This window comes from Anoplolepis gracilipes, chromosome 6 (genome assembly GCF_047496725.1).
Source record: "Anoplolepis gracilipes chromosome 6, ASM4749672v1, whole genome shotgun sequence".
In the NCBI taxonomy this organism is placed as follows: domain Eukaryota; kingdom Metazoa; phylum Arthropoda; class Insecta; order Hymenoptera; family Formicidae; genus Anoplolepis; species Anoplolepis gracilipes.
The window spans coordinates 9,550,410-9,566,404 of record NC_132975.1 but is presented as its reverse complement, the minus strand read 5'-3'; the positions used below and the strand labels follow the sequence as shown (position 1 = coordinate 9,566,404).

The following is a 15,995-nucleotide window of genomic DNA, read 5'->3' as shown; positions in this document are numbered from 1 at the left end:
ACTGCGCATTTCTTACGCTAAATATAACTATCGCGTATGATTATCATATTTGTTGACCATTAATATTCCGTATCAGATGAGTACATTGAAATGTAAAATTGCCAGTAATATATGGCCAATAAATAGGAATATGTCTAAGAATTGTTGATCTGAATTCTGCTTATGTAAGCTATGTTTACATAATAATTTAAAATAATTTGTGACTGAAGTTCTAACCGGTTCTTATAACATGCAAAGTCAGAATATGATGATAAATTCAGTTTGCTTAATAAATAAAAATGAAAGCTTTGCGTCGCTTTATCAGGGCAACATAATTTCCGATATAATCCGATAACGCCGCGCTAACGAGCAAGTATTATCTAAACGAGGGTCGAAGGGGGAGGGAGAAATATTCGATGCGGCAATCAAGTGGAGCATTTTGCAGAAACGATAAGGGAGCTTTACGGGAAACAATAATAATAGAAAGTTTACGACACAGCCGTGTTTTCGTATTATGTTACGGCCACCTACGGTCAACTACACAGGCTACCACTTTGCGCTCGCTTAAGTGGCGACGCGAACGACAATTTAGCAAATGTCTTCGCCGTCAAATAAATTACGCGAAATTACGGTGTGACATTATGTCACATAAATGGCACGATAGAGAGAAGGAAAGATAGAGAAAGAGAGAATCGCGATCGCGGTAGGCGCAACGACTTCCTGGAGTGGCTCATTTTCGGTTAATGATGAGCGGGATAATCGAAGCGCGTAAAAGTTCACGATAATACCAGGGTTTACTCCGAAATTGCATTTCGGGATGTTTGAACAGTTATATAGTGTAAAGCACGCACTTGTGATTCAATAAATCTGTTTACTGCTTATAATAAGTTTCATATCTCTGAACACGTATATGTTACAGCGCTCAATTTTTTTGTTATAAATTTCTCTTTGCAATTTTTCATGATAAAATATAATTGAAATGTGCTTACAAGCAATGTGAAAACAATTGTAACTGCTACAAATCTATCTCTGTCTTTTGAATATTTTACAAAATTATAATTATAATTTTATGTAACAAGTTTTAATAATTTTTTAAACTAATATCTTTAAAGAAGATAAGTAAAATATAAATAATTTTCATATTCTTCGATCTTTCGAAAATTAGTCTATATGGACACCCACCGCATTCTCTCTACGAGATATATTTGTCTCTTATCCATCCAATTAGTAAGTCAAAGATACCGCGATGACCAACGCATTTGTAACCGGTTTAGGATTAACTAACACCGGCTCGCACTGCCGCAAGGTTTCACCAGCTCGGTTTCTAGTCCCTTTCTATCTCTTTCTTTCACTATCATGGAGATATTAATTAACGTTAAGATCAATTCGATAATATGTTGAAGTTAACGTTAATTCAGTCCTGGCGATTAAACTGTCGGCAGCTGATAAATGAATCCGCTATTATTCGTAGCGTCTAATATTGACGTTAGGTGAATCTAGCATTATGATTTTGCTTTTTTCCTATCGCCGTGATTTTTCGGCTGGCGACGAGCACGCGCATACGTATCCTACATAATGTTACTAGTGATTCATTGCGCTTTCAATATTCTATCAAGCTTAATTGCATTGACATTAACCCTACCTTGTATTGCGTGATGCATATGTTTATGCACACTAGTATTTAATACAAAGCATTATTCTATGAGATGCATTTTATTAACAGCATACGAAAGTATTGTTTAGTTAAAAATAAAATAATTATAATAAATCGTATTTCTTTCTTCACGCGATGTCGATATTAACCGTTAAAATTCTAAAGTAGAAACTGGTTATTTGTATTATAATTAAATTCAATGATTATAATTGAGACGCTAAAAGTGACACTAAATATATATTTATTTCATAACTTTCTTAAGAGTAACTTTCTTTAAGAAAGTGAATTTAAATACTAAATTTTCTTAAATTATAATTGCTTACGTAAATTATTATTTATTACAGCAATATCATACTTATATATTTTTTACACATATGTGAGTATTATATTTATAAAATTATAAGAGAGAAAGAGAAAGAAAATATTAACTAAAGTATTAAATTTTTAAATGATGTGTTTTGGTGATGGGATAAAATTAAAACTGAAAAATTTATATGTAAAACAAATAATTTTAATATTTAATATTTAAAAAAATAGTATAAAGCTATAAATTTTACATTTTAGACAAAACGACAGTAAGTTTTTACTTACTCCTATAGTTTATAGGATAATTATAGGAATGGTTTTAAGTAGTATTCTTACTCCTTTAAGATGGAAGAGAAAACAAATAATATTGATTCTTTAAAGCACGATTGTTGCATTCCATAAGACTTCATATGCATTCTCATTGTATTCATATATATTCAATAAGGCTAGGTCGAAATTACAATAGTTCAAGTTCATAATACTTGATTTATTAAAAGATATTGATTTTGAGATGCAATTGCGTTTTATGAATAATTACAAACAATGGGAAATTTATGAGAAATGTGCCCATTAATTACTTGAATATAATATATACGTATATATATTTTTTTAAATAAAAGAGTATATCTAAATTTTGCTATTTTTAATAATTATTGGAAATGTGATAGTCATAATTAAATATAGTAGTTATAATTAAATCATCAAAAAGTACTGTAAAGTATTACCATATAAAGCCAAGTATTTTATATAAACGAACAAATGAAATAGTACAAGTAAAATATTACATTTCAATAATCATGAAATGGCCGCATTGATAACGTAGTTAGTAAACAAGATTTTTTATGCGTTAATCTTGAATGAGATGTAATTAAAATTAAAAAGATTAACAAGCGTACGTTATCATAAACAAATTTGCGTTTGATGTTAGCGATTTTTGATCGATCTTATGTATAATTCTTCTAACAAGCAAAAATTATCTTTAAAACAAATCATCGACTCTTTACCTTTTTTACTTAACGTTAAATTACATTTACTTTCGCGTTTACTGTACTATATGATTTGTTCCGCAACTGAAAAGCTAATTACGCGATTTAATGATTCCATATTGTGATCATGTATAATTATCTCAGTTTTTGTGGCGCGGGATTATCATATCTTTATAACAGCTGACAACATTATTGCGTAACAACATATTGACACAACACATAATTTTGCTTCCAAGAAAAATTTCTACTTCATTAATCTATATTAATAAACGCGTAATATATATTTGTATTTTAAATCGTTAAAATAATGGCAATTTAAGATGGTTTTTTTTTCTTTTTTTTTTTTTTATAAAGAAGTCAATCATGCTTACGCAATGAATCCGAAGACTGGAAAATTCTACAAGGAATGAAAAAGAGTTGTAAATTATATTAATAATATATACTGCTATGTCTTCAATTTATTTATCGATTTTTTGAAAGAACGTAATACGTTTCGCTTATCTACTTCCGTATTTTGGGCATTATAAACCAATGATGCATCAATCTAATAGTTGCGGCCCCGTTTGTTCAGCGGCCTGAAATCTGCAATCTGTACCGTCGCGTGTTTTCTGCCACACGGGTTTATCGCGATCATTAATACACCCTCCTGTGGAAGGCATTTATCGGCAGATAATTAATTTTGTTGCGTAACGCCGGGTTAATCGCTCATTAAAACTCATTCTACCCCCGTCGCGTCGCCTTCTCCGTAAAACGGGAGGTGCGCATTAATTCGACAACAGATAATTTTGATCACGTCGTAATGCCGATAATTAAATCGAAAAACACGAACTGACTCGCAGTAATAGACATGATCGGTGAATTGGCTTTCTGCGGAAAGGTACGCTAATTAAATCATTATAATTAATAGTCGACAGCGACAATGATTTATTTTGTGTTATGTAGGCGAGTTGACATTTAAATTTGTTCTCTGCTATAAAAGCGGTGTCATAGTGCGAGAATATAGAAGACTCGCGATCGTATACTAGCGACAACTAACGTTTTTTAATGATGCTATTTAATAACGAAAATGAGACGAGCGTTTTCTTTTTTTTATAAAGTGATGTACTAATACAACAAAAATGTCTCGAAGCTATTACATTTTTTTCCAATCATAGATTCTTTACAACTTTACACGATGATTGACTATATAATTTTGTTTTTATTTTGACCTAAATTTAATCAAAAGATTGATTAATTATTATTGACTATATAATTTTGTTTTTATTTTGACCTAAATTTAATCAAAAGATTGATTAATTATTAAATAAACATTTAATATTCGAAAATTGTAAATGTTTGTTGTGAGTTTTATAGCTAATAAAAATATAATCTCTCTCTCTTAAAATTTTTTATAAAAATATTCTCTCAAATCATGTAATCTTACAATTTTATTTCTTAGTAATAATTATTTGTAGAATTTCGACCAATGTTATATAATTTCAGAGTAAATAAATGATGATAATTTTCGATAAAAATTGAGTTAAAAAATTAATTCGAAATTTGTCAATAATCTGTGTGATTAAATAATCATGTAGATGGGATATCTCGAAATAAATTTAAGATTTTGATGCTTTGTATGTTATTGTTATTGGGTCCCTTAGGTCAAATTCTTATATCGAATTGATAACGTACATATATATTGTATATCAGTACTTCACATACGTGCAATGCACAGTTACATATCGCTGGGTCAAAATGTATTGAAGCACATGGTAGATATTTTCGATTAATTAACTGCTATGTAGTTAGCATCTCAATTTACTGAGATATTGCGTAAGTCTTACAGTCGATTAAATAGTTTACATATAATGTTATTGCAGTTACTTTACAGTACGTATTGCAAATGCAATTATATCAATTACAAAGAATAATTTGTGCCACATCAACATTAATTTATTACGAAGTACATGATGCAATATCTATAGAAAATTACTTATATAATATGTATTATAATATATCTCTGAATTGTTAATTACAATTTATAAATTTTCAAAGAATGGTGACACATCTTTGATTTGAATTGAATGATGCACACGCTATATTTATCATACGCATCAAATTGATGCTTACTTTAATATACATATTGACGCTATACTTTAATACACATATTTATCATACACTTATATTGTCATGTATGATTTTAGAATAGATTTTTAGAATATGAGATTTATTGCAAAGAAGCTTCAATTAAAAATACTTATTAAAGTAATAGTTAAATGTCATCGAGAAGAATTTGCTGATTTTATTAACAAAGATTTATGGGAAATGCATGATAGAAACTAAGGACTCATGAAATCCAAATCACAAATTCAAGATATTCGAAGAGTCGATATCCATTTTAAAGTCAATCACGCAAAGATCTTGACCCGACACTCGATTGACCTTAGACTCTATTAAGATCGTAAATAGGCGTCATGGAAATGAGATGTGCATAAAAAATATAAGACCATTGCTATTTACAAAATATTTTCGTATTAATCGATTCCGTGAGAAATGTAGCTAGAAACGCATTTTGAATATTCTTTATAATATTTAATAAACTTTTTATAAATATACCATGAAGCTGCATTTTTAACTACATTTCAATCATATAATAGCAAAATGTAATATTGCATTTACATCTCAATACATCAAATGTCTTGCGTAATTTCTAATATTAATATAATTTTTATAATATAAATAATTTAATTTTAAAACTGAAAATTGCTGAGATATCTAATATAAAATATTAAATAAAGTTACAACTGATAACCTTCTATCTAGTTATTGCAGGAAAAGACTGATTTGAAATTTGTCTTGTAATATGTAGTTAATGCATAAGAGATATATTTTTTGTATAATATAGCAATTTAAAGATCAAAAGTCGATACAAAGAAAATGTTGTAAAAGTTCCAATAGCTTTTACTATTTTAATGAGTTTGATAAGAATTTACGATACACAATATATTTCCACTTTATTTTATACACTTAATATTATTAATGTCGAAAATATTTTATATGCATATATAAAATATAATTTTTAATTAAACCTGTAAGAATTATACTATCATATATAAGAAGACATAGTTTTAAATTTGAAACCGGTTTTATAGTTTTCTCTGACGCAAGAAATAGCATTAGCCAAATATGTATGTAAACGATCTGTGTCTAAATTTGTAATAACGTCTATCAATAATACGGTAGCTTGTGTGATATAATATGATATTATCTGATTTTTCTGAAACAGTAGTCGAAAAACAATAATGATTGGCGACTAATTGCTTGATTAAAATTCAGGCACGTACCATCTACTTTTGAAAAATATTCCAAAAGGCGTAAATTGTGACAACACATTAGATAGAGCAACTAATTAAAAAAAAACCGTTAAGTCTATCTCGTAGTTTCTTGAGAAAACCTCTAACAAGCAATTCCACCAGTAAAATCTATTTTTACTTATAGAAACATTTTATTATCACATATACGTTAATTTTAGTTGAAAATTAATTGATGATATGATGATGAATACCAATTTAATCTTGTGTTATAAGTAGCAGATTATATAGTCTTAAGAAGGATGTTTAATTTTCATTGCATCAGAGAAAGATAAGATAAAATTGATTATAATTTACGAGTCCGTATATGTGTTTGCATGAATATATTTATAAATCTCGAGAAAAATAAAATGTTGAATAAATGAGTTGTTGACAATCGCAGTACGTAGTTTCAATCTTTGTAAATAATTTAATTATAATGATATAGACCATTAATATTCTAGAATTTCCTCACTTTCTTCGCTAAAATTTTCCATAATAGTTTGTTGTTCAACGCAGTATTATTTTATTTTATTTGAGTATTACTTTATTATAATCTTCTATTTCCGTCTATATTTATGCTTGACCTCGTTGCGGCCCACAATACTGTACTGCAATTTTTTAGATTCATAAATTTACTTTTTAGAGAATTTCATTTTATGCGAGTCTTATAGATGTCTGATCTTGTAAGTCTTTTCATATCCACGAGTACTCCAAAAATTGTGAGCCCAGAGAACAAAGGTATAATTAACTAATGCAAAAATGATATATCACAAGTGACTGTTCGGGCGAATGAAAAGCGGTTACAAGGGGGAAGAGAGAAGGCGCAGACGGGCCACAGACAAAAAAATTCGGAATATTTATGTTCGGTATTATTAGCGTACGTCGGCGATATCTCGGTGGGCATCGCTAATTAGCCCGCGCGAACGACGCGGACCTTTCGGCAAACAGTGCTCGCTACTGTCTTTAAAGGTTCTTCCTCGAGCGCAATCAAGATGGTGGCGCCAACCACTCGGCGAAGTTGATTCCGAAACTAATTGCCACGGCTAATTTATACCAACGACATATACGCACAGAGACGCCATTCTCGGATACTGCGTAATCGCGTTCGCGTAATCGCCGTCGTACGTCGAGAGGATTTCTATGCGGACGACCTCACGTAGGTGCTCAAACTTAGACGAGAGTATGGGCGCATTCTCTGTCAGCTGGCTTCAGTATTGTAGTACGGTAAATTATTGTCTGCAGCTGAACGCGAGATAGATAAGTTCCGTCGTACAATTATACGCACGATGTTTCACTACTGAGTTTCCCGTTGATAATATCTTGATAAAAATTTGATGAAAATAAAGAATAATTATGAAATTATTAATAGAGGATTATATTAGTGGATTTACATATTTGATACTGAAAATTAAAATTGTTAAAAATTGAAATTTATATGAAATTTATTTTAATATTTTTTTGCGAAGAATATAAAAAAGAACGCAATATTTATTTAGTCGCCATTAAATAATTAAAGAATTTATTATTAAGGAAATATTACTAAAATATTCTAATACCTCCTAATATGAATTATAGAGCAGAAATTTAATTCGAATTCCATGAGAAATAATACGTAGTATAGGTATTAATTAGTATACTAGAATACACACATATATTATGTTATGTAATTCATAATTAAGTTTATTTATGTTCCTAATTTAGATTTATATTCTTTTTAGCAAGACAAGAGGTAAGGAATCTTAGGTTAGAGGGAATAAATTCTGCTGATTATGATAATACAATTTATTAAATAAACTCTTTCTATTCATTGTATGTTTGCTTTACATTTATACAAAATTGGAAAAAGAATCTTCTTCCGAAGTATCGAGATTCATTCGTTTCAATATTTGCACTTTACGATGCAATGTAATCCCATTTCTCGAATAGTTCACTGGATGTTTATATACAAAGCAATCAGTACTATTTACATTTCTATTTACAACAGTTTCTCTAATCTTTTCGAATTGAAATCGATATTAAGCAAAAATTTTTCAATAGATACCTCATTTCCTTCTTTAAACTAATACTGGAGAAGGTGAAGCCGATTACGCGAGATTTTCCTCTTCAAAATCATTTTAAAACGATTATGACTATAAAAAAAAAGATATTTTTCTATTGTAATGCTGCCACATTTTACAATTGTGTGGTTTTTAAATCTGCTTTTTTTCCATAAATCACTCCACAAGGTATAATTCAATGACAAGTTAATCCACCTGTTTTTCTGACCAGTATTGTTCAAACGTTCCAACTCTCATTCTCTTGCGGGATGCTGGGTGATCGCATGATGAGGTGTTAAGCCGGGATGAGACAGCAATCCTACAGGGTAAAGTCCCGCAGAAGTTAAAAGTCCCGGATGGGAACCGTAAAGCGCTGTATGATGTTGCCTTACAGCCGACATCCTCAGCTTCTCGATTTCAGCTTCTTGCAAACGTTTCGCCTTGGCACGTCGGTTTTGAAACCAGATCTTCACCTGCAACAATAAATCAATTCAAATTTATATACGGCGTATTTGAGGTGATGAGGTATGAGGTTCGACAAGATGACTAATGCGAGATATGGTTATTCGTGTTCGCGAATATTCTGACAAGATTTAGTAATCATTCGGAATGTAATAATTTACATCCGAGTCGCAGTTCCCAAGCAATTAAGTTTATAAGCTAAAATTAGTTTGAGTCTGCAACATTTATCACAGAATATCAATGATCTTTATTAATTTTATTACATATCAATTTTAATCGACTAAATATATCAACACAAGATTTCCATTAATTTAAAATGAAAATAAATTTCAATTTTATGGCAGCATATAATTTCAGCGTATAACTTCGTTTATTTATATGGAATCCGTGGCTCAAACATTCGTCGGCACTCTGAAGTTTTTAAAATGAATTGAAAGAGAAGGCATTAAATTTCATCCAGATGTCACTTTCGGGACATAATTTTGGCAAACAACATCTCGATGACGTCGTGATAAAGAAAAAGAAGAACTGACAAAAATAATTCACGATAATATCGTAGCGACGCGTAACATCTGCGACTATAGACAAACCGTTATCCCTCGCCGTAATTTTATCGCCGTCTATCTTAATCGAATAATCGATGCCGTTGTTGTCGGATCGTTACGAAGCGGGGTTGATTTCGCGTTTACCGTTCATACGCACGCGCTAAGGCACGCGAAATGCGTTTCGGAAATCGCTGCCAGAGAATCGGGATTTCAGCCGGAGATAATTGGTCGGTCATCGCGTGCTATCGCGGAACGCGCATGTTTCAGGCAATTTGTAGTCTATTAATAAAATTACCATCTTCTCTTTGCCCCTGTACTTTACCGAGACGGCTCGGATAACGCGCATTTACGTGCGCTAATTACCGGGCATCTGGCAGAAAGCCGCCGCGCCGCGCAGCCATAACTAAGCCTTGAAAGACACGCACGAATTGTTTTGACTCGTGAATGGCACTCGGCCCCGAGGAAATAAAAGTGGCGAAAGATACGAGAAAGGAGAGAGTGCCGGTGGCAATTTCAGGCCCTAACGGACGCCACATGAGATCGGCCGCTGTGCTGTTTCGAAGAAATTATAATATTCCCGTGGCGTAGACCGGATACTAAATGTACTAATTTGATTGCGTAACAAGCGAGGAATTTATAATGGATTAAATATTCTTCCGTGACTATGGTTCAATAAACCATTTTTAAATTTAAGATGATTGTAGAATAAACATCGACAAGTTGAACGAGTTAATAGCCTACTCACTAATTAGTGCTAAGAGACATTTGTTTTTGCAAAGTTGTGTAATCGTACACTTTGCATGAAAGATTAGGAAAGTTACTTGGCAAGCGATCCTTGCTGGTAAACAAGCCATCTTTGTTTCCTCTTTGCATTTTATTAGCGAATATTTATATCTATATACAGACTTAAAAATTGCAAGCAGTAGACATTATTGTTAATTAAGAATAATTTGATGCGTGCCAAATTTAGCATTTCATTATTCGTTACACAATTTACACGTGTTTTGAACAATATATACTTTGATATGAAATTGATTTTTACCTGTGTCTCCGTGAGATGCAGCGACGACGAGAACTCTGCCCTCTCAGCGACACTCAAGTATTGCCTCTCTCTGAACTTCTTCTCGAGGGCCAATAACTGCTGCGTCGTGAAGGGCGTTCTGGGCTTTCGGTTAGGCTTATGCTTCCTCAGGTTGCACTTAAGCTTAGCCGGCTCGCCGTTCTCTGGAAAAAAAAAAAAAGAAACACGCTTTCAGTCGAAGTGCATGTTGTGCACCAAGTGCATGAACAGCGGGACGAGCATTATGCTCGTATGAACAAACTGACGGACACAGATAGTCCTCCCGCGAGAAGGTGTTTCGCGGGATAGGTAGGCCAACGGAGGAAAGGGCCGGGAGACCGCAATGTCCCGTTTTTGTCGGCCTCCAACGGACTCGAATAGCCCGGCGAGGGCAAACGCATCTTTTTAGGGCGCAATTCATAATTTTTCCGTCGGAACGGCGCCGCAAACTGGTCTCATTACTTTTTTGCCGGCCGACCGCAAAATTCCGGCCGCGAATTGTTTCTACACAACCCGGCCGCGGCTACCGCGCTCGCATAAGAGCGCCGATCGTAACGCCTGCTCGCGCGAGGGAAGGCGTCGTTGGTGAGCTTGGTATTCTTCGCTCTTGCTCGTTTAGAAAAAGAGCCGTAGCATCGCGTCGTGCCGGTTAATTGCACGCTAGGGAATACGGTTCGAGTAAATGATGAAGTGTAGCGTTATTTTGTTAGCCGTGGTTATCGCACGATCTCGTGCTCAACATAAGTATACTAATCCCTTTAGACAGATTCGGATTTTATTAGTATTAATTTGTCAAATTTGCAACATTAACATTATGAATCAGGTGAGAAGAAGCCTCGTGAGAGTCTCAAGTTTGATTAAGTCATAAAAATTCAGAAAGGCGATAGTTTCGTATGACGCAGATAAAAAGTTCTCACATTAATTAATCTTATGTAGCATACACGAAGAAGTATATAAGAAGTGTAAACAAGAATATTGCGTCTCGTTTTAATGATTTATGATACTATCTAATTGTTTTTTTTTTTTTCTAATACGAAGCAATCGTTAATTTATATCTTATAAAATATAGTTGATGAGGAAAAATATCTCTCGGGTACATTCTGTATATATTTAAATATCTAGAAAGTTACACATACATATATAGAGAATATCTTTGAACGCTTGTCTCTGTGCTACATTCAGATAATCGAGGACCGTGTCGAGCCATCGTAAGGCGTATACAGGAATACAGAGAGGTCTGGTATCGGAATATATCGGTTATATTCCTCGAGATTTGTCTCGAGACAATTGACAGATTTGTAGAGCGGAGGTGAACAGCTTCTGTACCAAACAACGAGTCAAGATTCCGACGAGACAAAAGGCCACGTCGTCGTCGTCTTGGCAGTTGCCGTTTCTGAATTTCAAATTCGTCGTCGGAATCGCTCTTCACTCATCTCTCTCCTCGTCCTGTTCTTTTCGTTCCTCTCTCTAACTGATCCAGGATTCTCTACGCATCAACTCGGACTTACAACAGGGTAGTATGCGCCATGCTCGATTCTACTTCGGGAATTGTCCTTTGTATACGTTCCTCACCGCTCGCTAAGGGTTCCAATTAGTCTCGGCATTCGGTGATCTTTCCGCATCGCAGGGGCCACCAAAAACGCGAGGTCTGATTTCAATCCGGGGCTACCGATTGGGAATGTGCATTCGAAATAATTAGCTGATTCCGCCGAGATATCGGTGTTCCACGAATGCAACGATCATCGGACGGAGTGCAAACTGGAAAGAACGGATCGAATGGTTGGGTGCCTTTTGTTGCGTTGCGTAACGATCGAAAGGACAAACATTGTCGATAAAATCGTATCTGAGCTCTCTACTGCGTTTGAATATCGGTAGCTCGACGTTTCTCGCGAAAAGAAATTTTTATTTCAAATGTTTTCAAAAATGAAGTAAAAAAGAAATAGACAAAAATCATTAGTTTGCTACCACTATAATATAATTTTCAATGCAATATACGCATATGCATACATATATTTTTTTCCCCAACAATTGAATTGAATTACTTAAAGATATAAAGCTGCCTGTACTTTGCTTGTATCAGTAAATTCTCTTATGGCAGAATCACTTATTTAGGATAATCACGGTAAAAGAAGCGGTGGCATAAAACTTTGAAGGGGTGCGCCGATCTGTGAAAGTACTCTCTACGAGAGTTCATATTTTAGAATTATGGCATTTCGCCCATATAGCGTATATTCTACACGGGATCTCTTCTAGAATTTTTCATGTCGACAATAGAGAACATAAGCAAAGCCATCTTTATTCCTTACCAAAATTATTATTTTATATCTGTATGTTTTGTTTTCTTTTCAATTTTTTAGATGCAATAACAATGCAAATTAATAATGCAGAGTACGCTGTAATTAAAGTTTTTTTTATAAAGAAATGAATTCACACAATTATTATATTAAAAATTATTTGTAAATTTAAAAAGTTTATATCAAGAGAAAACATTTAAAAGAATATTATAAAATACTTAACATGAATTACGAATAATTTATTTGATATGAATATATATATATATATATATATATATATATATATACGAAATAATAAATTAAATTCAGTAATATAAATAATTAAATATGTAAAAAAGATCAAGCAAATTTTATTACATAATATTGGGAAAATATTTTATCCATAAATTACAATCTCTTTCGTAACAGTCACTGATCAAGCGAGGATACACGAGAATTGTTCGGTTCGGTCGAGCGACGGTAGGCTATCGTTTAATAGCGGCCGGAGCCATGAGAGAATCAATTTTCGTTCGTCGATTACTCGATTTGTCTCGGAACTCTTTTCTGCGATAATCACCCATTGTTTCGAAAGTTAGAGAATCCACGAGCAAAATATAAAATTCACTCCTGCTAAAATTCAGCCCATTTTTATTGTTAGTGGGCTCTTTGATGAAAATAATAATGCAAATTGCTTCTTCATCGATCGTCTTTTGTAATTCGCAAATTGCTTAGTTAATCAACGCTGACATTTATTCACAATTGTAAAAATACAATGTATATGTTTATAAATTGGCGTTAATTATTTAACAATTATTTAACGTTACAATTGGACTCTATAATTTGAAAACTGATAATTAATATAATAATTATTAAGTTGTTGAAAGCTATTAATTTATCGAATTGTACAAAATAATAAACAGAAAGTATATTTGTTTGATTATTATCGCGAGATATTCTTTTGCTAAGTTTATGTTTTCAAAATATCATCACGTCCGATATTACGTATCGATAAGGAGTAAAGTTGTCTGGATTTTATATAGCAGCGAGAAATCGTCGTCCGTAAACCGCGCCTGTAACCACGTAATCGCTTTAGCCGCAATGAACCATGAAAAGAATCTACCGAGAAATACAAAGGAGATTGGCACTTCGCCAAAGATTAAAGACTATTCCAAACACAGTTGTCGTCGCACCTTATAAAATTAACACTAGAACGATTAATGACGTTACTTTGAGGAACTATTATTAAAAATATAAAAGAAAATGAGATTTCTCCCTCAAATATCATTCTCTCACCTTAGCATATATATATATATATATATATATATATATATATATATATAGATTATAATAATTATTAACATAAATTAAAAACAAATTAAAATACCAAAATAAAACCGTTTAGTTAATATTTAAAAAATAAAAGTAATATTTAGAAAATATATTAAAGTAAAAGACACTCACCATTTAAAGGAGCATGATGAGAAAAATGAGCAGGAAAGAATTTGGCAGTGGCTGCGGCTGCTGCAGCGGCTGCAGCGGCTGCGGCTGCATTCTGATGTCCGCCACCCCAGACTGCAGGGTAAAAATTAGGCGGAATACCACCGGGTATACCACCGAGAGTGGAGAAACCGCCAAGATAAGCTGGAGTTGGTCTAACAGGAGTTGGACTGGACGGATGATGTTGAAGATCCTCGACGTCCACTAGTCTACTTTCATCATCCTCCTCGATGTCGTCCGTCTCTGAACACCTCGAGTGAATTTCACCATGAGAACTGTTCGTAGGTGACTGCGAGCCAGCATCCTGATGATTGCCGATGATTTTTGGTAACGAGGAACAGCCTACCACGGGTTCCGGAGTAGTTCTCATGTCGGTAGATGCATGTATTCGATAATCTACACTACCAGAGGTCGATCGTCTGCTAGGTGATTCGATACTGCAAGCGAAATCTATCACTTCGGGATACCTTGGTGGAGTCCCCGAGTCCGAAGCATTGTGAGGAGAGACACAATGGTTCAATCTAGTTTCTTGATTAGGCAACGATGATGAAGTATACCTCGATGTTTTCAAATCGCAAAAATGCTTCGGCATCGAAGTGTTGATGGTGATACGAGGTTCCTGTCGAATCGGCAAATACGAGACGATAGATGATGACCTGGACGACATTAAGAGAGCATCCTGTTTTGTCGGGGACTCTGTCTTCCTGGTATCTTCCGCTAGTAAAGCTGCGACGGAGAAACTCAATCGATGAGCCGGTTTTGAGGTTGCTTGTAGCGCCTGAGCCTCGTTTGACGAATCCGGACTGGTCGATCCAGGCGTCACCGGCGAAGTCATCCTTATTACTGTCATTCTCGAACGTCGATCGGGCACGTTTTGTGCCGATTAGCACTACTTAGGTATTTGCAACAACAATGTTCCGATATTTCGTGTCTGAACGAGAGTTTATCCGCTCATTCCACGATAGATTAAAAAGCTCGACGTGCTTCACTGCTCTTTAAAGCACTCTTCACTGATTCGCGCATAATCTTTCACGAATTCGCAAATTATTTCAGTTCGATGTTCGCCAATGGTCAGCTCCGGAAAACGACGCGCACGAGACACATCGTTCACGCCAAAGACATCGTCCGACGTTTGACAGCTCTTATGGATCAATGATCGTTGACCGTCAGCTCCGGTAGCCTCCAGCCAAGCCGAGCTCTCCGTGTGGACTGAGTCTGACCGCTCTGCCAGCACCGCCCTGATTTTTCCTTTTGCCTGCGGCCGGGTGTCCGTGGTGGGGCTGAACGTACGTCGGAGCAAGAGAGATCTCCCGTGAGAGTGGGAAATTCGAACGATAGAACGAGAAGGAGAAGATCAAAACGGGGCTGGGAACTACCAACGGGGCTGGAAACTAGCAACAGGGGCATTCCTCGCGATGCTCCGCCCCATAGCTGGGGACTCAGGAACAGGCGGAATTATCTATACAGCGATTTTTGTGCCGAGAGGGATAAGTTTCTCTCGTGCAAATGCGACGTGCCGTCACGGAGCGGGAGGGGGGGGGGGAGAGGGATGCAGGAAGAGGGATGAAGGGAGCGCAACGCGGAAGGAGAGATTTAATCGCCACTTGCTTTACTACGTCGGAGACGGTAATGAGTGCAATTGAGCAATTAGGCGGGGTGATTAAGATTGAAAAAAAATTAAGAGTGCGGATGAGATAGGTTTCAATTGTCGTTACGCTAAAGCAAAGATAATGTTTGGATTAAACAATGAAGAATGTCAACGTGCAAGTATTCAGAAGCATTTCAAAATATTTTCATATGTTTATTGCATTATATCTTTAATAATAAATATTTTAACAAATTATATTTTTCTCAATTAAAAATTT

The 15,995-nt window shown here is 34.5% G+C and overlaps 1 protein-coding gene across 1 annotated transcript; it reads right to left on the bottom strand.

Moving 5' to 3' along the window:
- Window positions 1-8,035: 8,035 nt before the first annotated feature.
- LOC140666801 (uncharacterized) lies at window positions 8,036-15,499 on the bottom strand. Its single transcript, XM_072894344.1, has 3 exons — window positions 14,095-15,499; window positions 10,343-10,524; window positions 8,036-8,766 (listed from the first exon to the last, which is right to left on the bottom strand). The coding sequence occupies exons 1-3, from the start codon at window positions 14,978-14,980 to the stop codon at window positions 8,548-8,550; spliced, it is 1,287 nt and encodes a 428-aa protein (XP_072750445.1). The 5' UTR covers window positions 14,981-15,499; the 3' UTR covers window positions 8,036-8,547.
- Between the last annotated feature and the right edge of the window lie 496 nt (window positions 15,500-15,995).